The following is a 22,683-nucleotide window of genomic DNA, read 5'->3' on the forward strand; positions in this document are numbered from 1 at the left end:
AAGGAAAACTCCCCCCTCCCCGCCCCACCCATGATTTGAAAGGATTTCCAGGCAGTTTAAGAGCCTCTCACTCTCGTGCTAAGGGATTCTGCGGGGTGTTACCCGGGAGCACTCCCGGATCGTGTCCTCTCCCCCGCCCACACCGGTTTATGTTGTCACTGAGCCTGACAGCTTTGGCCTCTGCCGCGTCCCGGGCCGTGCGATTAGAAGCTAGCGCGCCTGTACCTACTTCCCTCCCACCGAGCACGGCTGCTGCCGCCGGCAAAGGGAAAGTGGCTTGAAATGCGGTCAGCATCCTGGAGAACCGGAATCAAGTCCCGGGGGCCGGGAGGGGGGGATCTTTCCCTAAGGCTACTGCCGCGCGGCGCTCCGGCAGGGAGACCCTGCGGCTGGCAGAGGAGGTGGTCGGCGATGACTGCAGCCCCAGCGCCGGTGGGGGGCTGGACCCGCAGCCTGTTAGCTGGGAGCGGCCGCGAAACTGGCTTTCCCGAGCGCCCGATCCCCAAAGCCCAGCCCCAGGCCGGACGGAGCGCGGTGGACAGCGGTCTCCGCCGGCGGGCGGGGGGCGTTTCCGATCCGCGGCAACCCGCAGTTCCCGGCACCCGCTCGCTGGGGGCACCAGCCGCCGGGAGGTCAGAGGCTAGGCGCCGCAACCCCAGCGCGGCACAGGGGTAACGAGGGGTGTGTCCGGAACGCGGTGACGTCACCCCGCCTCTCAGCCAGTAGGAGACCGACCTCAGGGAGCGTGGGACCAATAGGAGGCGAGGGGGGCCTTTGAGTGGCATTGAGGGAGGGCTCGCCCGAGCCAGGGAGAGAAATGAAGTTGGGCTAAAAGCCTTTTAGCTGTAAAGAAGTTATTAGGCATTTCTCAGGCTCCAATTAGGGCTTCTTCATTAATATCAGCTCCATCCCCATTACCGGCGCGGGAGAGTCCGAAACCGCCGAGAGGGGATGGGAAGGAAGCGCTAGCCGTCTACTCATCCGCGTGAGAAAAGCCAACTTTCCCTCTGCTGGCATTAATGATTTCAATTAAAGAGTTGGGCTGCTCGCCCCGAGAGCTCGCAGCAGACTGCCGGGGGCAGGGATTGAAGGTAGGTTGAAGATCAGCGCCCCCAGACCCGTGGCAAGGTTACCTGTGCAAGGGGCGCAATGAGTCGTGTCTTTCCAATCGCGTTTTGATTTCCCCCGCTGTACGTGCTTTGTCCCCTCTAGTTCTGCCTCTGCGGCGGGTCGAGTTTGGACGCTGTGGCTCTTTGTTCAATAAGATGTTGCTGCCTCGGTTCCTAGTCAGGACGGGAGGATAAGCAGGAGTCCAGAGAATCTAAACCAGTCACTTTCATTCACTGAGTAGAGGGCCGATTTAGCAAGCGGACGCCAGCCCCCACGGCGATGACTTGAGAGAAACCCATGGAAAAAGTACAAATGCTTTGGGGCATTTGGGGTGCACGTTTCAGCGGAAGTATTAATGTGTTAGTGACGTCTGGTCTGCGCCCGGGGCGCTAACATTTATAGAGAAACCACCTGGTTAGTTAGTCATGAGAACAGTAGAAATTCTCCGGTCTTAAAATTAAAAACCAGTCCTTTCACTTGGGTCACAAAAATGTTTTGTGCAGCCGAAAGGCGGGTGGAGAATATAGGAGCAGCTCTTTTTTTCCACTCGTGCTCCGCATCTGCACAGCGGAGAGGTTAACATACCCTTTCCATTGTGAGCCCGGTTGAGAAAACAGTGCACCTCGTAAGCAGCGTTTTTGGTGAATGGTTAATAACGTGGTTATGTGTGGCATTGTGTAACAGAGCGCTCATCCCAGGAATGCTGTTGTCTTCACAGTGGCACGAAGGAAGTAACCGGTACCTGTTACCCACCGAAGGACCCAAAGGCCAATCATTTCAGGCAGCGGATTGACAGCAGGAAGAAAAAAAAGGGGGGGAAAAGAGGATTATGTCTCTTTCTCGAGAAGCCATGTTGGCATCTATGAGTAGAAGAAGAGGACAGAATACCTTGATTGGGTTGCTGTGTACTCAGTTACTTGCGTACTCTGAGTTGCACTGAACCTCTTTCTACCCGTTTGCATTCGCTTCATGTTACTTCTGAGCGAATCTTTTTCACTCCTGGCCTGGCATCTTTTTCGTGCCATTTGCAGATTTAGATGAATAACCGCTGCATTTAAAAAAAATGTTCGATGCTTCGGGAAGATGAATTGCAATTGAAAAGTTCTCCCCCTCTTTGGATGAATCTGTGGAGTTTACATTTTAAGAAGGAAGGGGGAAAAAACCACAATGAAAGAGAAGTCCAAAAATGCTGCCCGGACTAGACGGGAGAAAGAAAACAGTGAATTTTACGAACTGGCTAAATTACTGCCTTTGCCCTCAGCCATCACCTCTCAGCTGGATAAAGCATCAATAATCAGACTCACCACCAGCTATTTAAAAATGCGGGTGGTTTTTCCTGAAGGTAGGTGACTTTACTGAAAATGAATATTTGCCTCCATTCAAATGCCAGCCCAGATGATCATTTACTCTTATGTAAATTTCACCGGGCCGGGTAGAATTCCTGCAGGAAGGTGTTCTGTGTTGTCCCTTTTCTCTGCCGTAAATACTTTCACTTCACTTCAGTACATATGGGACGTGTTTGGTTGGGGACCGACCGTGCTTTTGTCAACACTTCAAGATACTGAGCTCAGCTGCGTATTCTACTAAAACAAACACGACTTTTTCCTTTCTGCTCTGTACGAGCCGCATCCCTCGCGAAGCACGTGTATAACAAAAGGGCAACCCAGACGTATTTATAGCTATATGAAGGGAAGTTAATATGTGGGTAAATATTTGCCTGAGTCTATGCAAAGTCCTAAAGCCTTAGTTCAAGAACTGAACCACAGTTTACAGGTACAACGCTGTACAAATAAATAACAAATCCAAACAAACCTTGATTGCATTATGAATGTGCTGTCTCTGGGTCTGAAAGTCATTAGGACTTTGGTCAGGTTAAATGCTATCCGGAATATATATTGCAAATTTTACGGGGAGCAACAGTGAAAATTCCTGTCACCCTCTGAAACGAAGGGTCCGATTTTGGGCCTGATCCTCTTCCCTTGGGGGACAGTGGAAAATTTTGCATTGCTCTCAGTGAAGGAGGGATCAGCCTAGTCTGTCTGCTAAAATCAGGGGTGGGAATTTCTTCCATACTTTAAAAAGTCTTGCCGTTAACCCGGTGGAGGACTTGAAGTTAATGTTTAAAATGTCTAGCTCTGCTGCCAAGGAAAACAAGCACCAGGTAAACTTCAGAGGGACTAGCTGTAATTAAGAAGAACCACAAACAGGTCACTTGTATTTTGAATCTGTTGCTTTTAACGAAAGAGAGATAAATACATGCAAAAATCTGTAAGACCATTTCAGCTCGGTAAGACTATTTACCTGAACGGAGTATCCTGTATAAGGAAGAGAAAACTGAAAGGGGAAATTCTGCCGATCGAGTTATTAGCATGAGTAACCCCTGCAGCGTTAACAGCTCCAAAGATAGCGCGTTTGAGAAAAGAAGGCTATTTGATCAAGCATATGTTTTTAGCAGGAGCTGGAAAAAACAGGGCAATATATTAGTTCTCCCCACTTTAAAAACGGAAAATGTCTCTTGAAAATCAAAGTACGCCGTTAGGAAAGAGTATAACAAGAAGTCTGATGAAGCGGGTCTTTGCCCACGAAAGCTTATGCTCCAAAATATCTGTCATAAGGTGCCACAGGACTTCTTGCTGTTCTCCAGACTAACAGGGCTCCCTCTCTGATCCTTTAAAGAGTACAAATACGCGAAGGGAGAGAGAGATTTAAAAGTTTGTTTTTGTCGGCTTCTTTATTTTTAAGCAACCAAAACAAACCCGTCCCCCTGCCTTCTCATCTATTGCGTCTGGAAGCTGTTTCCTTTAAACTGTAAAATCCCTCCCCTAGTCACTTGAACCCAAGCGAGAAGGAGATGAATCAAAGCTATAGCGCTGAAAGGTAACATACTAAACGAAACTGCGCCTTCCTAGTGTGTCTGTGGTTTGCCGGCTCGGACGGCACTGGACTAAGCCGCCTCCTGTTTGGAAAGGGGTCGGGGTGTCCTTTCTGCTGTCCGCGCGTACTTTATAAAAATAAAGCTCTTGCGAACGCCGCCGGCCGGGATGGTCCTGCAAGGATGATTAGCAGTGATTTGTCAGCTCCCGCAGTCTCCGTAGGCTGCCGTCCTGCGTGATTTCCAGCGGGCCCCGTCAATTATTGGTGCCTCTGCAGCGGGTTGTTTGATCAGGAGAAGCATATGGTGTTTCTTGTAGGCTGTGAGTAATCACGGGGAAAGAATAGCAGCGCCGCGTCCCCCGGTGCCAGAGCCGCATGTTTGAATGCACTGGGGAATCGCGTGGCAAAGTGCACCGAGCCGGAGTGCTGCTGTCCAAAGCATATGGCAATTTGTGCGGGGGGCCCGGGCGGGAGGCGAGGCGGGGGGCTGGAAGGTGTCAGGCCCCGCGGCGGCTAATTACAGGCAACCTGCGAATTACCAGCCCGCTTCTCGGGAAGGGAGCGCTCTCCAGCCTAGATCTCAAAGCGCCGCCGCGCTAGCGGGGCGGACATGCGGCGCTGCACAGGGGGGCTTGCCCCGCCGGCTGCGGGGGACAGCCCCAGCGCGCCGCGGAAGCTCGGCTGCCTCCTACGGCTGTGCCGAGGCGCGATGAAGCCGCCTGGGAGTTCCGCTCCTACCCGCGGTTCCACCGCGCGTGTCGGGGCAGGTGGAGAACCCGGCTCCCTCCTTTATTTCCCACGTTCGGGGGGGCCGCCCAGCCGCTGAGCGGAGCGGAGCCGAGCCACCGGGGAGGTGGGCCAGGCGCTCAGGAAGGAGCGGCGGGCCCCTGCGCAGGGGGAGACAGGATCGGGCTCGGATCCGAGCCGAGGGACCGTTTTAGGGCATTTCCTGTGGCTGGGGGCAAATCTCCGCCAAGAGGGGCGAGGGGGCGCAATTAGGGATGGAGGGAGACGCAGCGGGTCCTGCAGGAGGAGGCAGGGTGCGGGGGGGTATTTAAAGGTGGGAACCTGCTCATTATATGTCCCCCCCCATACGCTGGAAAGGAAAATGACACAAACCTTTGGGAGTAAGACAGGCGCCAGCGGCCAGAGGGTAACGAAATAACGTGTCATCTCCAGGCTTTCTACGTCACAACCCTATGTATTTAAACGTCTGGTTGGAATAACCTTACTTGTCTCTGGTGCAGCTCCTAAAACCTCTCCCCTCGTCAAATAATCCATTCAATCCGCCTGGGCCGCGACGGTGCCTAGGAAGAAACAGAAATAGGGGAATAACATGTCAACATTTCTCTCTGCGTAAAATTCTTTTCAAACGGCTTTTCCATAATCTCCCTGCAGCTGAATATTTGAATTTTTTAATTGCGGAGGTTGTTTTCCTGTTAAAATAAAGGGAGGGGTTAATGGATGTGTGCAGAGTTTCCTGTGCTTGTGTTGAGCAAAAAATACGATTAAATATATAGAATACGGCTCAGTGCCCCTAGCTAAGGAAGAAAGCGAACGTTGAATTACAGTAAGCAAAGATTTTCAATCCATTGTGTCATTCCCCCTCCTTGGATGGTGTTTAAGAAACAGTTGAATTCTTCAATGCCCTTAAAAAAATTGATTAAAATACTTAACAGTTCCCGTTTTCCCCTCCGCAAGTCTGCTGTAAATTAAATCTCTCAAGGGGGGAGCTCTAGTTTAGTTGAAAACAGCGGCTGGGTCAGCTTGCATCCTTTTGGTCCAGGGAGTTTAACCTCCATGGAGAAAGACAAACACGAGCTTTCAGGGGCTAGCTAACTTTTGGAAGGCCTGCAAGTTCTGGTAAATCGCTAAGAGGTCGTAGCGTGCCATCAATTTTTTAAGCCCAGCTCCATGTTGAATTCAGTAGGGAGTTCGGCTTTTGAGCAAACAACCCGACGACAAGATATGGCCCTGAAATCGCGATTTACCATTAAATAGTTGAAACACCGAGTCTAATGCAGCTTCAGAAAACTCGCAGGGCGCAAATAACAGCCGTGTAGCACACGGCACAAAAAAAAAAAATCAACGAAAAAACTCGTTTCCGGTCCATGCAGGCACAGCGCATATTATTTTTTCGCAGAAAAAGAACTAAAGAAGCCCAGACCTGCTGAAATAAACACGTGGCCCGTTTAACAAATTCTAATCAGTCGGGGCTATTGTCTCCTTGCGCAGATCGTTTAGGAAAACGATCATGAAAATTGTTGTACATTTTTCTATACAGAAAAACGCTTACATTCAGAGACTCAAGCAAAGGGCAGTGTTCATATAAACTTCGCAGAATAATGACCTGTATTGCAATACTAAAATCCTTAATCTTGTTTTTTTTTAGGAGCTAAAAGACTAACCGAAAAAAAAATCCATTTCCCACGTGGATAGGTGATTTAATGCTGTTTTTCTTACTGCCCGGGGAAATGATTGAGCATTAGGTTTCAATGTTTATTTTCTTACAGAAGTTTTTCTCATTTAAAAGCCTTTAAGCTGCAGTTTACTCTCCACGCTGCTTCTCTGGGTTTAATTCTAGTTTTGATGCGGACTTAAAATGTGAAGCGCAGAACTAAACTTCTTGCGTAAGAGTTGCAAGAGCGGATTCCTGAGTCAGAAAGCGCCCGTCAGCTCAATGGTGGAATCATATTTTCTTCCGCATCAGCTAATTGCAATCACTTTTGTTCTTTGTTTGGGGTTTTTAACTTGGCGGACGCTTTTCACCATTCACACAGATACCGGGCCAAAGCGGGTGGGAGCGGGCGTTGTAAGGGCAAAATCCCTTTCACTCGCGATCCTTTTAGAATACCGAGCTGCATGAAATCCGAAGATCGTGCCGGTCGTTTTCGGTGGGCATTGGAGACCCTGGCTTACCCCTGCCAAGCGCGATCTACCCAGGCAAGTGTTAGTAAGAGCGTGAGTCTTTCCGGTGCTGCGGCACCGCTCGCTTTGTGTTGCGAAGAAGCAGACTCACACCGCTCCCCTCTGAGACTATTCACCTGGCCCTGCCGGCCAGAGGAGCAGGCGGCTGCGATTTTGTTGTGTAGCGAGTCCGGGTTCTCTATGCAATGCACAGAGCTACCGCCGGAACCTCGGTTCCAAACGAACGCAGTGGGGTTAGCGGGTTACTGACAAATTCCGAGGCGGTGGCGTCCGGAGACGCTTCGAAATGCGCAGCTTTAAAATACTTTTAGTTATTTTCATTGGACCCTCCAAGGAGGATTTGGGGTTTGCGCGCAGCCGCAGCTGTCTGGAATTGTAGCGAGCGTTGATTAGCGCCTGTAATTAACTAAGAAATCAGCCGGGGCAGGGCTACGTGCTGAAAGGACGCGAAACAGGGAACGGAGGAGAGTAAACCCATTAAGCGGCTCGTGGGCGCCGGTGGATTCCCACGTGCAACATCCAGGGCCTGTTTTGTTTTGTTTTTCAGGGAGTGGGCTGGATCGGGGTTTACCTTTGAGAGGCAGAAAGGGCCCTGCGCTTAGCTGGTCTTCCCCCAGAGAAACTACAGTAAGAGACAGAAGGATGCAGCTCTGCCGGTGCAGGGCGAGCAGGCTCTGCAGTGAAATTCCTGTGCGCTCGTAAAGCGGTCCAAGGGGCCTCACCTGCCCAGCTGCAGGAGCGAAAGGAAGGGGCTGCTATGCAGGGAGCTGCACTTTGCGAACTTTGCTGCATCCCGGGCTCCTGGTCCAGCCGCCTTCCTCCCTTGTACCGCCCCCCTCACCCCCAAGCGTAGCCTCCCACTGCAGGGATGCTGAGGATTTCCTGGGGCGAGAACTTCGCTCATCCCGGCGGCCTGGGTCACGTCCTTTCCCTGGCTGTGCGAGGGAGGGACTGTGACTGTGCCCGGCAGGTCTGCAGAGGAAAACAAATCCGAAGCAAGAGCAGTAGATGCCCCCCTAAGGCCAGCGCACGTGGCGTTCGGGTGGGCCCTGCGCCCTCCCCCAGGCTGGTGGGCTTTTCATTACATCACACCCCCTTGCTTTCTGGGATCCAGTCTGCGGCCTGATGTGCAGTTCTGGCCCAGGCAGAAAACGACCTACTGAGGTTTCTCGCGGTCCTGCGGTTGTCTGGAACACGCGCTCCTGAGACCTGGGCGAGGCCCTTAACGTCTGTGTAGAGGGCTGCCTCGGGGTCCGATTCTGTAGTCTTTACTGAGGCGAACCCTCCTGACATGTTTGCACGGGGCAGGCGAGGTCGGAGCTGGTAATTCGATAGAGATCACCTAGTCGCTAGACAATGCAGAAAACCAAATCAGCGCCTGCCGATTTCAGGCAGACTTTTGCCCGCGTAAAGGTTGCCCGATGCTCCTAACTAACCTCGCTTTCCTTGGCCACCGTGACTGCATTTTGGATGCAGGGGAAGTAAACCAAGGGGGGAGATGTTAAACCTGTCTGCCCGCAGCGCCTTCCCCCGACAGCCTCACTGAATAGCGATCTAGTGCGCATCTCCCCTAAGGATTGGGGTGCTGGCTTCATTGCTTAATTTGCGCTTGAGTCTGCATTCTGCCCCAGCGCAGCTTGGAGATACACTCTCGAAGCTGGTGTACACGAGGGTACAGGGAGCCAGCAAAAAGGGGGCTACGCTTTCGGGCCCCGAGCAGCCCCCCGCCTGTGAAACCAACCCCGCTCTCAGGTGTCTAGAAGGGGAGCAGCCCCAGCCTCTAGCCACACCGTCACCGCTGGGTTTGCTGTTCCGACAGGGGGTTGCAAACCGGGCCCGCAGTTTGCGGCTGTTGGGCGTTTTCTCTCGCCCCGAACGCGGATTTTATGCCCCACGCTGTTAGGGAAGCGACAACTGCTTTAAAAGCCAGCGCCTGGGAACAAAGGCCGAGAAGGGCTCGCCTGTTCCCAAACAAAGCAAGGGGACGAGGGCGGAGAGGGCTGCGGGAGCTCACAGGGAGATGCCCGGCCTAGCGGCTCCTACCCTGCTAAAGAGATGGCTGTGTCTCTCGCAAGCCCGTTTGCCCTCATCTCCTGTTGCACCGGTTATTGTTAGTTTGCAGAGCCCAACTCAGAAACGATCGGAAGTGTGTGTGTGTGTGTGTGAAAGAGAGAGAGAGACAGTGTCCTTCCAGTTCTCTGGGTGTGCGTGCGTGTGTGTGTGTGTGTGTGTCCTTCCAGTTCTCTGTGTGTGTGTGTGTGTGTCCTTCCAGTTCTCTGGGTGTGCGTGTGTGTGTCCTTCCAGTTCTGTATGTCTGCCTGTGTGTGTCCCTCCAGTTCTGTGTGTGTCCTTCCAGTTCTCTGCGTGTGTGTGTCTTTCCAGTTGTGTCTGTGTGTGTGTGTCCTTCCAGCTCTCTCTCTCTCTGTTTGTTTGCTGCTGGCTAGCAAACAAGCGCTAGCATATTGTAGCCGCCCTGTCCCTGGGCACAACCTGCTCATCAGCCCGGTTTGCCCTGCTGGCGAGCATTAAGGACCGACTCCTCGCCAAGGTGGAGGCGCCTGTTGGTAGATCAAAGCGGCTGTGCATTAAAGCGTTGGGGCGGGAGGTGTCGGTGTGATCCGGATGGGACTGAACCCGGAAAGCGCTTTCCGTGGCCTTCCCCGGGCCTAACGTTGGAACGCAGCTCCACCGAGCGCGCATTGAAGTAAAGAACAAGAAAGCCCCCTCAGCCCCAAACAGGGTAGCGGCCTTTCGCTCCCAGGCACGGGCTGGGTTTAACAGCCGAAGCAATATGCCAGGCTGGCTCGCCTGCCTTCTGCTCCCTCCTGGAGATGGGCGGTTTCTTGTAGGCTAAATTGTTTATCTTCTCCGAAGAAATCGGCTCGAGTGGAGGAGGTTGTTACGGAGGGCCCATAATCTATATTTTGTCAAGAGTCGCAAATTCATTCCGAAGGAAAAGCTCGATCAATTTATTTTTGCTGCTTGCAATAACACAGCTGGATGAGGCTTTGAGCCCACGCTAGACTGGGGCTCATCAGTCATTCGCCAAGAACTGGCCTAAATGGTGCCTGTGGGATTAGGTCAATTTTAGTGGATCTACTTCGCCTCATTTGGTTACTAATTGGTTTCTTGTTTTATAAATCGAAATCTCATTTTCAGGAAATTACAAAGCCCAGGCAGCCAGTCCATTGAGGTAATCTGTGGGTCAGGGGAGTATTTGAATGGAAACAGTGGTACAATGCATCAGGTATAAAGCAACGGGGAAACTTCGAATAGGTTTTCCAATGAAACGTGAGCCAGCCAGCGCCTGAGCTCAATAATAGATACAGCCCTTCTAAGGCGACTTATGTAAATACGATCAGGCAGACTTTGATGGAGTTGGGGGGCTCCGAGAGGAAAGCAAATTTTCTCGGCTAAGGTTAATGTGGCATATCTTGGAACGCATCCAAAATAGATTGTGTTTTGCTTTGTCTTCGGCCACTTTAGCTGGGAAAATCCTCCTCCTAAAAGCGCTTTAGTTCTCCTTCCCTCACAAAGCTGCTTGCTTCTATTCCAAGCCGATTATTCTCCTGCCCTCTCCAAATTACAAGAGAATCTTTAGGTCTTGTTGCCGGTGTAATCCCGAAGCACAAGGGAAGCTGATTTCCGTGTTTTGTTTTAAATCGACAATCAAAGGGGCCGTAGGATATTCTGCGGTAGGTCAAGTGCAAGAAATCACCGTTTACACCCCCAAGAAGGAAATTGGGCGTTAAACACACAGGCAGATGAAAAGTTACACCAGGGAAGAGTTTTGCTGGCATCACAGCTTTCCAACAGCGTTTTAAATGGTATCAGGATGGCAAGAAGGGGGTGAGGTGGGGGAGAATGGCAGGGAATAAAAATAGCCTCTAACTTGAAAGCCCCGAAACATCTGGGAAGCACAAAGGAGCCGGCTGGCGTGGTGGGCTTTGGAAAAGCCGGCTGAGGTAGAGGAGTGAAAACCTTTAATTATAAACCACGAACTTCTCGGAGGCAAACCGCGCCCGGTTTCCACCTGGCACGGGAAAGGGGCGCGCAGTGCTCGGGGAAGGAAAGCGTTCCTGGAAACAGAGAAGTTAACGTGTAATGCAGAGGGGCTGTTCATTAACCCGCCCGCGAAGGGAGATTTTTCCCTTTTCGGAGCAGAATAATTAGACCCGTTAACTCGGATTAATAAACAACTCAGAACCCAGGCCAGGAGCTCTCCGGCTGCGTTACTTGCAGGAACCCGTTCTCCTGGTTCTCCGGCGAGGACGTGGTGCGCAGAGGGGTGGTCTCGTGTCGCTTTCATGGGCGTTGGTGCGAAGCCCAAACCACCCGACCCTCCTGCAAATGCCCGAAAGGCCAATGCCCGAAAGGCCAGCGAGGAGACAATGCCCCTTGGCGGGGCAGGGGGCCCTGGTCAATTTCAGCCCAAACCCGGCCGCTGTTAATTTAGCTCCGCGGCCTCCCCCAGTCGGCACCTTTGCCCGGCTCTTCCCCGCCAGGCGGCTGGAGGAAAGCGGGCACCACGGCAGGGGTTAGTAAAAGGCCCAGGGGCCCCCGCGGCTGCGGCTGGCGGCCGTGTAACTGGGGGCAGCTGATTGCCCAGGGCGCAAGGTGCAGCTTTCCCCCGGGGCTGGGGACGCGCGACTGAAGGGATCCGCGGGCCCGGCTCCGGCCGGCGTCCGGCGAGGGTAGCTGCACTGGGGAGAGGCAGCCCAGCGCGGCCCTCGGGAGGCGAGGAGCGGGGCCGGCAGCGGAGAGACCGCATGGCTGGCCTGGGAGTGGGCGCTCCAGGGTCTGAACCGCGAGACACATGAGGCCGGGAGTGGTTACAGGGTGACGCTGCCGGAGGCCAGCCCGGCTGGGCCCCTGCTCGCCTCCTGGCTGGCCCCGATCCCTGGGCTTGCCCACGCTGTGCCATGGGGTGAGCGGAAGGGCTTTTCGCCGGCACGCTGCAATGAGCTGGGCCGCAGCGGGGCTGAGCCTTGGTGGGTTTAACTCCGGCCCAGCCGGCTCCTTTGCCTCTCCCTTTGCATCGAGGGAAGCTGGCGCACCAGCAGCGCCCGGGGAGATCTTCGGTCCAATCCCACCGAGAACCGGGAAGCCGGTCGTTCCCGGCGAAGGGAGATGCTCCGTCCGTGGGGCGGGGCTGGTCTGTCGTGGGGAGGAGGGTTTGGTGGCGGGTGCCTCGAGAAGTGAGTGACTCCAGCGGCTTTTGCGGTACATTTATGCGCTGCCCGGCGTGTCTTAGGGCTGTCCCGGCAGGACGTGGGGACAGGTGGTTTCTTTCTAGCGGGCTTGGAACACGCTAAAGTACTTCTTATAAAACGCAGGAGCTGGGGGTGCGTGGGGAGGGGGCAGCTCCCATGGAAGTCGATGGGTAGGTGAGGAATGGAGGATCGGGGAGGGATTTGTACCAGCTCGCTGATCAGTCCAGAAGGTGAGCGGGGTACCTTTTAAAGCCACCCCAGTACGCAGTGTGGTCAGCCTGTTCATCCGGTCACTGCCCCGGGGGTTGTGCACAAACAACACAAGCCTTCCTTTCGGGGAGGGGCGGGAACCCCACTCCATAAACAGTCACACACCTGAGCTGTCCTAGTGACAAACGCAGAAGACCGAATAACATCTAATTGGCTTTAGATGTTACATCACCCTGAACTCTCTCCACCCTTGCTAGCCGCGCCGTTCCCTTGAAATGAACGCTTTGGGGCTCATTTTAATAGGTCGCCGTGTCTCTCCCTAATGTATCAAGTAGGTGAGAAGCCAGGACACCCTTCCAAATTCCCAGCCCGGGAGCAACTTTCTAGGCGCCGGTGCCCGGATCGACCGGCTTTTTTACCCGGCGTGGGTCCTGGGGTGGTGGAACTCACTCGGTGCTTATGAACGCACTTTACTGTGAGTTCCAGCACAGGGACACCGCCACCCCTCCAAACGGGGACCAGATTTCAGATCAACCGACAAGGGAATTATTTCTGCTTATTCCATCAGGACAGCGAGTTTGCAACCAAGCCGCAGACAAGCAGATAAATCGTCTCTGCCAGGCCAACCAGCCTTTGTATCTTGTCTCACCGTAACTTTTTGTGTGTCTTAAACAAACAGGTCTTGGCGAAGCCTGGGGCCATACTAGTCGAACCAGCCCTTTGGATAATGTTGGACGGGAACTGGGATCCCACCTTCTGCAGGTACGGACCCGGAAACGAGACCCATTTGGTATTAATATCACGGAGGGCGCACTCTATTCTGAGCGTTTAATTATTCCCTCGTCTAGTCGCGCACGTGTTGTCACAACAGGCGAGCGCCGCATTGTGAGACCCATGCGGTGGAATTTCTTGATTTGTACTGGAACTGTATCTGTCGCGAGCCTGGATCTCTATTGCGATACCAGGGCCTTGCTGGAGGCCAGGGCTGCATCCGAAGCAGAAAGCGGCAGGTTGCTTTCGCCGCTAATCTCAATGGCCTTGACCGGGCCGGGGCGTGTAGCTCTGTCGGTGTTAGGCACCCGGTGAGCGCAGACCCGGTTCTTTCAAGCGGGGCGGGGTGAACGGGGGGGAGGGTTCAAGGGGGCTATTTTGCAGAGCGTCTATACAAGATCTAAAAGTTTAGCACGGAGCTCCCCCGTAGGTAGAATAAACATCAAATTAAAGACACAGGAATCATTAATTCCGCTGTGACACAATTGACAACTCACTGTTGCTTAAAGGATTAACAAGCGGATGTCGGTGGTTACAACACGAGCTATTCAGGCCTTTGGTAGTTTGGGATCTTGCAGCATTTTATAGCGGGCTCTTGTAAACAGGGGCCTGGTCTTCTCTCGGTGCACGCACCAGCGTCTCTCTCATCTATCCCAATCCAGCCTTGCCGGGGCCTGTAGACGATGCTGGGGCGTTCAGACATGATTTGCACAGCGCAGAGTTCTAGACCGCCCCCCTGCTCGCCGCAGTCTCTTAAGCAGATGCGGAAGAGTGTGACTCGCTCCTGCAATTGGGGATGGAGGGGGAAGGGCTCAGTGTTTGCCCGGGGGGGCGGCCAGCAAAGCCGAGGCTGGGAGACTCGCTGCTCAGGGTCCCATTTCAACCAGGTCCCCATTTGGAGGTGCGTTATGTTGATATCCCGGCTCCTGTATGGGGGTCTATAGAAGGGCTTCTCCCACCCTCCCGCACCTCTCCTCATAAAGCAGCCAGGCTGGAGCCCGCGCTCTGCAAACCCAGTCCCGGCCACACGCAGGTCACAGATCGCTGGTGTCTTTTTTCCCCTCCTCCAGACCTTGGATGGTTTCATATTTGTCGTGGCCCCAGACGGCAAGATCATGTACATTTCCGAGACCGCCTCCGTTCATCTGGGTTTGTCACAGGTAAGGGGGCAGGTGACCCAGCCCCGGCTTCTGTGTGCGTGGGACGGGGCATAATATCTACCACCCTGGGTTTCCCACGGGAGGAGGCCAGCGGCCTCTGGCGCTCTGCCTACCCCAGAGCTGGGGTGGAGAGCAAAGCCAGGGCACCGCAGCTCCCGCGGGGTGTACAGAGCTGTTGTGCGCATGCGCGACAGACCAACAACAGCCCCCGCCCCCCTTCCTTCACAGGTAGAGCTGACCGGAAACAGCATTTACGAATACATCCACCCCGCTGACCACGACGAGATGACGGCGGTGCTCACGGCTCACCAGCCCTACCACTCCCACTTCGTGCAGGGTAACGCGCTACAGCGCGCTCGGCCGCGCGGGGGCGGGCTGGGGCTCTGCTGGGGGGGAGGCGGCGGCGGCCTGGGGTGCCCTTCTCTCACGGCTGTCTCTGCCTTCCCCCTAGAGTACGAGATCGAGCGCTCCTTCTTCCTGAGGATGAAGTGCGTCTTGGCGAAGCGGAACGCGGGGCTGACCTGCGGGGGCTACAAGGTGCGTGAGCCCCAGCGGAGAGGGGTGCGCCTGGGCTTGGCTAGGCTGCCAGGCCCTGCGGTGTCAGCTGGCAGGGCCTTTTTAAAGCCTGTCTGTCCCGGTCAGAGCCAGCGATTCCCCTGGAGGTGCAGAAGACTGACCACGTAGGCCCCAAATATCAGAGAGGCAGCTGAGTTAGTCTGTGTCTTCAAAGACAACAAAAAGTCCCGTGGCACTGTATAGACTAACAGATATTTTGGAGCATAAGCTTTTGTGGGCAAAAACCCTCAAAGACAGCCACAGCCAGATCCTCCTCCCAGTGTGTGCTAGTGTAAAAACCAAGCAAATCCCCCCGGCAGTGGGCTGGACTCGATGATTCCCTTCCAGCTCTATGTTTCTGTGGGTATTATGGGTGGAGCCTTTGTAAACCCCTAGAAAACCTTAGGAGTCTGTCCAAGCTTTTCCAAGTTAGACCAAGTTCAACCAGTTTGAGGAAACCTTATCCGCATCCCTCCCTGCTCAAGAAAACGGCCAGCAACAATGGTGGCTTATGTGGAAGATAAGTTGTGTGACTAGATTCATTCAGACATGATCTGAGTCCCTGTAGGAAAAGGGCCTTAGAATAAAGTATGGTTATAACATCAAAATGTCTGTACTATAGACGTGTGGGAAATGCCTATAAATTTACACACACACAGAAATACTGTGCATCTGTTGTGTGTGTGTAATGAAAACCATCCACATATATGTCCACACCTAATCTAACCTAAAACACTGTGTGTATGTGTGAAATTGCAAATATCATTTATATGCACCCTTGCATTTCTATGTCTTTCTGAATGTTACAATGCTTAGAGGAGGGATGAAAGGGACAGCTGGGCCTTGACCTCAGTCCCACTTGAATTGTGGGAAAGCTCCCCTTGCCCCAAGTTCACTGGGCTTTGGATCGCGCCCTTATTCTAAGGAGAAAACACCACCTATCCCTCTGGTTCTTCTACCCAGTAACTGGCCAATTCCTCTGATGCTGCACTGCTCTGTAGTAGGCTCTGTATTTTAGGTGCTGGCTGTCTGCAGGTCCCCACCCAGTCCCATGTATAGATAGGCAAGCTGTGTTCCTAGTGTACGCAGGGCATGAAGTGTCCCTGTCTTGTGTCTGGCAGGTCATTCATTGCAGTGGCTACCTGAAGATCCGCCAATATAGCCTGGACATGTCCCCCTTTGATGGCTGCTACCAGAACGTTGGCTTGGTCGCTGTGGGCCACTCGCTGCCTCCCAGTGCGGTGACAGAGATCAAGTTGCACAGCAACATGTTCATGTTTCGGGCCAGCCTGGACATGAAGCTCATCTTCTTAGATTCCAGGTAGCTGGCATCTTCCTTTTTAAACCTCAAGCTTTCCCGCCCAGCTTTGCTCACAGCCCCTTCACTCACTGCGGCCTGCTTCTGCCTCTCTCTTCCACAGGGTGGCTGAGCTAACAGGTTACGAGCCGCAGGACCTGATAGAGAAGACCCTTTACCACCACGTCCATGGCTGTGACACTTTCCACTTGCGCTGCGCTCACCATTTATGTAAGGAGTCCTGCTTGCTAAAGCCCTGTCACTGCACAAGGGAGAAACCCCCCCAAGCTCCCCTCGCAGATCCTCTGAGGCCTGATGTTAGTCTTCTCCCTTGAGACTGGGACACTGGGGTTTTCTTTGGTTTACACCTAGCTTGGGAAGCCAGCACAGGTGAAGGGGTAGCAAAAACTCCAGGAGGTTTTGATGAAAGAAATATCACTAGGACAACATGCACAAGGAGTAGCCGCAGTGGGTCTCCAGTGGGTAGAGCTTTCCTTCTGCAACCTGTTCTGAGGAAAGACCTAAAACAAACAACTCTCAGACATTTCAGCTGGGAATCTGTTTTTTCCCCATGTCTGTAATATCCAGATTCCTCTTCTCCACCCATGCAATTTCCCACTAATTCTATGTGAGTATTTGTTTGAATTGTGCTAGTCCGGTTCCTAGATTTTTATGTCAGTATCAATCTGACACTAAGACCGTGGCCAAAACTTTGAAATGGCCATGCTAATGGCCAAATTGAAGAATACTAATGAGGTGCTGCATTGAATATTCAGCGCCTCATTAGCATTTGCATGCTGCCAGCTGTGGTGCTTCAAAAGTGCCACTTTTGAACATGGGAGGCTCGGCATGGCTATGTGGGGGTCCTTTTCGAAATCCCCTGTTCTTATCAGCTGAGAGGAATAAGGGGATTTCAAAATGTGCAGGGTCCTTTATAAAAGAACCCCTGTGTAGCTGTGCTGTGCCACACCGTGCTGTGCGCATTCAAAAGCGGCGCTTTCGAAGCACCGCAGCCAGCAGCGTGCGAATGCTAATGAGGCACTGAATATTCATTTCAGCACCTCATTAGTATTCTTTGATTTGGCCATTAGTATGGCCATTCCAAAGTTTTGGCCAAGTGTGGCCGCAGCCTATTAGATGGTGGGAATGGGTGAAAAAGAGATTAATGTCTTGTAAGTTTTCTTCCCCATTTTCAGAAAGTAGAATGGGCATAAGTGGAAGCAAACCCTCTTTTTAAATAGTCTTTAAAAATCTTAATGACAGAGAGAGATCAGAAGAAAGAACCCCCTCCCCCAATAGTGAACTGCATCATTTTTTACCTTGAAACAGTGGCATGTCATTTCCCTTGAAAATTATTATTTTTGTAGTGGTGCTGACATTAATTTATTACCTGGAAACAAACGAGTGAGGGGATCAGCTCTTCTCTGGAAATTTCTGGATATGCATGTATCTGCACTAGTCCTGTTCCGCTGATGTCAGTGGGAGCTTTCTCATTAGCGTCAGGGGGTTCTGGCTCATTGTTACCAACACACACACAACTTTAATAAAAGCAAAAGCAGAAACATGAAAGCACCCCTCTGCCCTGAACTAGCTGAAGCCCTGTATCTGAGCTGTAGTGAACAGAAATGACTGGGGCTTCCTCAGGGAGGGGATAACCCTATTCGTGGGGTGGGAGAGAGATGAATGCAAACATCTGCAGTACTCCACTGAGTTGCTTTTTCCTTCTTTTGTCTCTTCTGCAGTGTTGGTGAAAGGGCAAGTTACCACCAAATACTATCGCTTCCTGGCCAAGCATGGTGGCTGGGTGTGGGTGCAGAGCTATGCCACCATTGTACACAACAGCAGGTCTTCGCGGCCGCACTGCATAGTCAGCGTTAATTACGTTCTCACGTAAGTGAGCCCAGGGGCTGCTCTAAACTCTGCGGAGCTAGGAGTGCCAGAGGGGAAGGGCCCTGTGGGAATGCAGGGAGAAAAAGGGGTCTTTCCCCACGAGACAGAAGTGCATTGGAGCAGACCTAGCTCCATAGCAAGCTGGTTTCTCCCTGTCTCTTTGCACAGATCTGCTAAACCTGCTCAGAGCTGCAAGCAATCAAGGTAAATGCACTAGGCTGGCTGGGAAACCCAGGGGGTATGGTCATGCTATAGGGATCTGTCAACAGAAGTGCTGTCGGAAGAGATTTCCCAACAAAACAAAATTTCTGTTGATTAGAATGTGACCATACACAAAAGCCAATCAGGAGCGTGTTCTGCTCTGTCAACAGAGTGGCCAGACTGCCCGGCTGCTCTCTCGACAAAACACTCACTCAGAAGCACAGCAGAGAGGCTGCCCCATTGTTCTGGATGCCCTGTCTGTCGAGAGATGCCCCTCCCCAGAGCATCCATACAGCTTTTTTGTTGACAAAATCTGTCAAAAGCAACATTACGCCTCATGATTGAGAGGCAGAACTCTGCCAGCTAAAGTAATGAGTTTTGTCAACAAACAGTCAACAAAATGCATTTTGTGTGTGGATGTTCCACCAGTTTTGTCGACAAAACTGGGGTTTTGTTGGCAAAACTAGCTTGTGTAACCATATCCAGTGAGGACTTTCATCTTAATGAAGGCTTCCCATCTGCCTTTTCCCCTTTTGCTAGGGAAAAGATTTAGAGGTTTGTCACTTGCACATTGGGCTCTCTCACTCTCTCTTTACAGTTTAAATGTACCCAGCTTTAAATAAAATTTAATGCAGCGTCAGGAAAAAAAAGGTTTCAACGTACGGAGTTATTTATACTTAACAAACAGGACATCTGTTTTTCTTTTCAAAAATCTGGAGTTTGAAGTTCTTAATATCATCCAGAGTCTCTATCAAAGCTTCGAGATTTCTTTTTGTTTTGAGAGAGTGATCCTTATATTGAACCACAAAGAAGGTTTAAATGACTAGGAGGTTCTCAGTTTAACCTCCCCCTTCCCGTCCGTCCTCAAAGCGAAAAGGTTCAGTGTTGGTATTGAAAATCTTGGCTGTATTTCTTAATTCACCCTTTTGTACTTGACTATTGCAGGAGTATAAGACTGGCGTGTTACCTACTGCATAAACTGCAAGAGTTACGCCCAATGGGTGTATTATAATTACCTCTGGCAGTAGTTTGGGAGTGTTGATGATGATGATGATATCAACATTATTTTTATGGCAATAATGATAGTTGTGGACAGAAGTGATATGTCATTGGAATCATGTGACGTATTGTATTTGTTTTGGTAGTGAAGGAAACATTCATGATTAGTGTAAGGGTGATGTATCAGCACATGTACCGTCTTATAGACCATCACTGCTTTCTTCATTCTTCACTCAGATGTAACTGTAGGCAATAGAGAAGCTAAATTCTCTTCCCTCAAAATGAATCAATGCACTGCAGAGATTTGCAGCTTTAAAACAAAATTATTTTGCTTTTTAGGCTTAATGTACACACAGGAGATTTCTTTTTTGGCAGTTCACTTTTTAAGACAAACATAAAAATGAAACTGCTTATTTTGAAACAGTGACTGTAGTCTTGCAAATCGTACTCTTCCAAGGAGCATACATTTGCTTAGATGAAAGAGGGTTCTTTATAAATAAAAATGACAGCATTACAGAGTTAAATCTGTGCTCATTAGCAATTAGACTCAACAATAAAAGTATGTATTGTTTCTTGATTCAGTATGGAGATTTAAGTCCACATGGGTAAACATGAATAACATGAATTTGGTTTGAGTGAGCATTCGTGTATATGGGGAAAACGAGTGGGTTTTTTTGTGCTGGTACTTGCTGGTACTGAGTACCGAGACCTTGGCAGGAGTTCCAGTTTGGGGGTGGCGGCAGGGGGAGAGGGCTGAGAGCTGGATGAGTACCGGCTTCTCTCTTTTTTTTTTTTTTAACATAAAAATCACTGGGGAAAAGGGGAAAACCCTTCTTTTCCTCTCTTAGGTGGACTCCTACACTCACAGCTGGTTGTTAGGAAAATACTCTTGATTCACCTTAAAAAAAAGTAAGAGTAAAAGCTCTGTCATTTACTTACAAGTGGCAAAACTGGAGTAAGGAGGGTATTGACACCTCCTATGCGTTATAGCTCTTACATATATTTGCAGATGAAAACACTCACGAACAATGAATGTTTAGCAGCAAAGAAATGTATCTGTGGAGTGTAACAATTTTTCAAAGAAAAACAAAATATTGTAGGCGCTCTGTATGTCAGAGGCTTCAGAAGTACGAAGCATATTTTCCTAGGGGAGGGGCAGTAGTTATCCATCATATTTTATCCCACAGCACATAGTCATGCAGAGCTATGCTCAGTGACTTGCTCGGAAATTAAACCTTCTTATGGATAATTAATTTCTGCTTTTGGTCAGTTTGAAGAAAGCATATTTTGTTTGCTTGGGAAAAACAGTATAGTCTTTTCCTATCTTTTCTGTCACGTGTTTGTGCAGCATTACAACTATTCCAGTGTATAACAGAAACAAGACAGTGATTGTGATGTAAAGGATTTATTCACCAGAATAGTTAAGTGCTCTGGTGGGTCTAGAGGGAGGAAAAAAGAAGCCACAAAATTGGTGTAAATCACATTGGGACAGATCTTGTAGTCCTCTCACAGGCAAAATGCCTAATACTGCCGGCATAGAAAAAGCAAGGTTGGACCAATTGTTATATCCATATACAATTCAGTATCTTTAGCTGTATGCAAGTGCTCTGATCACTAATAATGTGCCTAAGGCAGTGGATAATATATCACTGCGTGGATCGGGGTCTCTTTTCACAATGAACAGGTTGCAGTTTGCTGTGGACATCCTACATCTGGTTGCAAATGGCTGATTCACATTGGTTTAGCCAATTACGTAGATTTGTATTGATTCTCCATGGTAGCAGTGAAACTGAGCATAGATGTTGATTAGTAACAGAGAGAAAGCTGTGCTAGTCTATATACTATCAAAACAAAAAAGCAGCAAAGTAGCACTTTGAAGACTAACAAAATAATTTATTAGGTGAGCTTTCATGGGACAGACCCACTGGTATGGCTATGGTCTGAAGAAGTGGGTCTGTCCCATGAAAGCTCACCTAATAAATTATTTTGTTAGTCTTCAAAGTGCTGCTTTACTGCTTTTTTGTTCTGAGCATAGATGTGTTTGTAAGCTCCTTCTTTCAAAGGTGAGAGTGATAAGTGAGTTCTGTTCAAATACACACCTTTAAAGACAGTGGCAAAGTGAGATCACCCAGCAATGGTTCAAGCAGGCCTTGAAACGCAGGCTTAAATACTCCGAAGCCATCAGAGGTTGGAGAATTCTAGGGGGCTGATGGTGTGTCTTTGGAAGTCAATGGAAAAACTCCTGTTGTCTTCAATGGACATAGATCGAACTCTTGAGTACAGCATGTGCATGCGTGTGTGTGTGCTCACATGCGTTGTAAGAGATAATAGTACAATTTCTTTATTTTCAGGGTTTCTTTGGTATTTTTAATGTGAGGTGATGTCTTTTCATTTTCTTACAATGTAGATGTTCAAATGCATTTCTATTTTGATCTATTTTCAACAAGGCTGCTATTTACTGGAAAATTATTTCTTAAAAAATGCATTCAGATATTTCCTTTAAAACAATGGGGTATGTAGCAATTTAACTATGTGTTGAGCTATTTAAGCATTTCCCTTACTCTTCAATTAATCATCGCAAGTGCAGAAATAGAAAGAAAAACAGCTTATGTCAAAGGCAGATGGCAAATGCTGTGATGGCTGTTACAAGCACCAACCACCATGTGCTGTAGAATGCTGAAATTCTCAATGCAAAAACACTATGACTACATTAAAACCTTGTTTTGCTATGTCTAGGTCCCCAAGGTTCAATCAAGTCTGACCATCTCTTCATTAGTGCTCTGTCGAACAAGAAATCATGTAATATTTTTCTGCAGTAAAGTTACTACAATAGTAATGACCACAACAGATTCCCAAGACATGCACATCATTTATTGCCTTTTTAGTTTACTGATAGACTGCAGTTGGGAAGCTAAGTGGTAAGAACAGACAATATTCTGTTTCCTAGTACTTTGCAGGTAGACAAGTGGTTGGCTTTTTACAAATGAGATATCGTCAACCTCAGAAACAAAGCATACCACTGTGATTGTCAGACAGAAGTGGAGAAAAGGTGTTGTGGAAGACAGTTCACACTTAGGAGAGTTGGGGGTTAGTGGGTTGCTGAACTCACCTTATGGAGAGTTCAATTCATTGTCTCTGTTCATAGTTACTTCTGTCTGTCAACATTTTGTGCTTCAAATATAGAACACAGAGTCTGAAAATATAGGGGGAAAAGAGGAACTTTGGGCATCAGACTCCCATTGACTTCAGCGAACTTTGGAGCTGGTCCCTATGATGGATACGGATTTCAGGAAATTAGAATAAAGGTTCTTTTGTTGCTCTCAAAACTGCACAATTTTTAATATTCTTTATCCTAATATAAATTCTGTAGCTACTACAGTTCTTTAAGGAGGGCACTGGATTATTCCACTAAACCAAGAACATCTGTGACGTATGTGTGTATGCTGTGGGTTCTTCTCATGCTTTTGTTATACAG

The 22,683-nt window shown here is 50.1% G+C and overlaps 1 protein-coding gene and 1 long non-coding RNA gene across 2 annotated transcripts in view; one reads left to right on the forward strand and one right to left on the reverse strand.

Moving 5' to 3' along the window:
* The first annotated feature begins 855 nt into the window (after positions 1-855).
* Positions 856-22,683, forward strand: part of SIM1 (SIM bHLH transcription factor 1) — a 70,126-nt gene continuing 48,298 nt past the window's right edge. Inside the window, exons 1-9 of the mRNA XM_074990827.1 lie at positions 856-1,091; positions 1,829-2,452; positions 13,015-13,097; positions 14,177-14,266; positions 14,495-14,603; positions 14,718-14,803; positions 15,943-16,142; positions 16,243-16,349; positions 17,861-18,008. Of these exons, the coding sequence (XP_074846928.1) occupies positions 2,278-2,452; positions 13,015-13,097; positions 14,177-14,266; positions 14,495-14,603; positions 14,718-14,803; positions 15,943-16,142; positions 16,243-16,349; positions 17,861-18,008 (998 nt within the window). The 5' untranslated portion in view covers positions 856-1,091; positions 1,829-2,277. The remainder of the gene's footprint in view (positions 1,092-1,828; positions 2,453-13,014; positions 13,098-14,176; positions 14,267-14,494; positions 14,604-14,717; positions 14,804-15,942; positions 16,143-16,242; positions 16,350-17,860; positions 18,009-22,683) is intronic.
* Positions 3,424-7,628, reverse strand: LOC142011417 (uncharacterized). The gene is made up of 3 exons (XR_012645078.1): positions 7,484-7,628; positions 5,104-5,291; positions 3,424-4,302 (listed from the first exon to the last, which is right to left on the reverse strand). It is a non-coding gene; the product is annotated as an uncharacterized LOC142011417 (long non-coding RNA).

The sequence above is a fragment of the Carettochelys insculpta genome, chromosome 3 (genome assembly GCF_033958435.1).
Source record: "Carettochelys insculpta isolate YL-2023 chromosome 3, ASM3395843v1, whole genome shotgun sequence".
NCBI classification, from domain to species: domain Eukaryota; kingdom Metazoa; phylum Chordata; order Testudines; family Carettochelyidae; genus Carettochelys; species Carettochelys insculpta.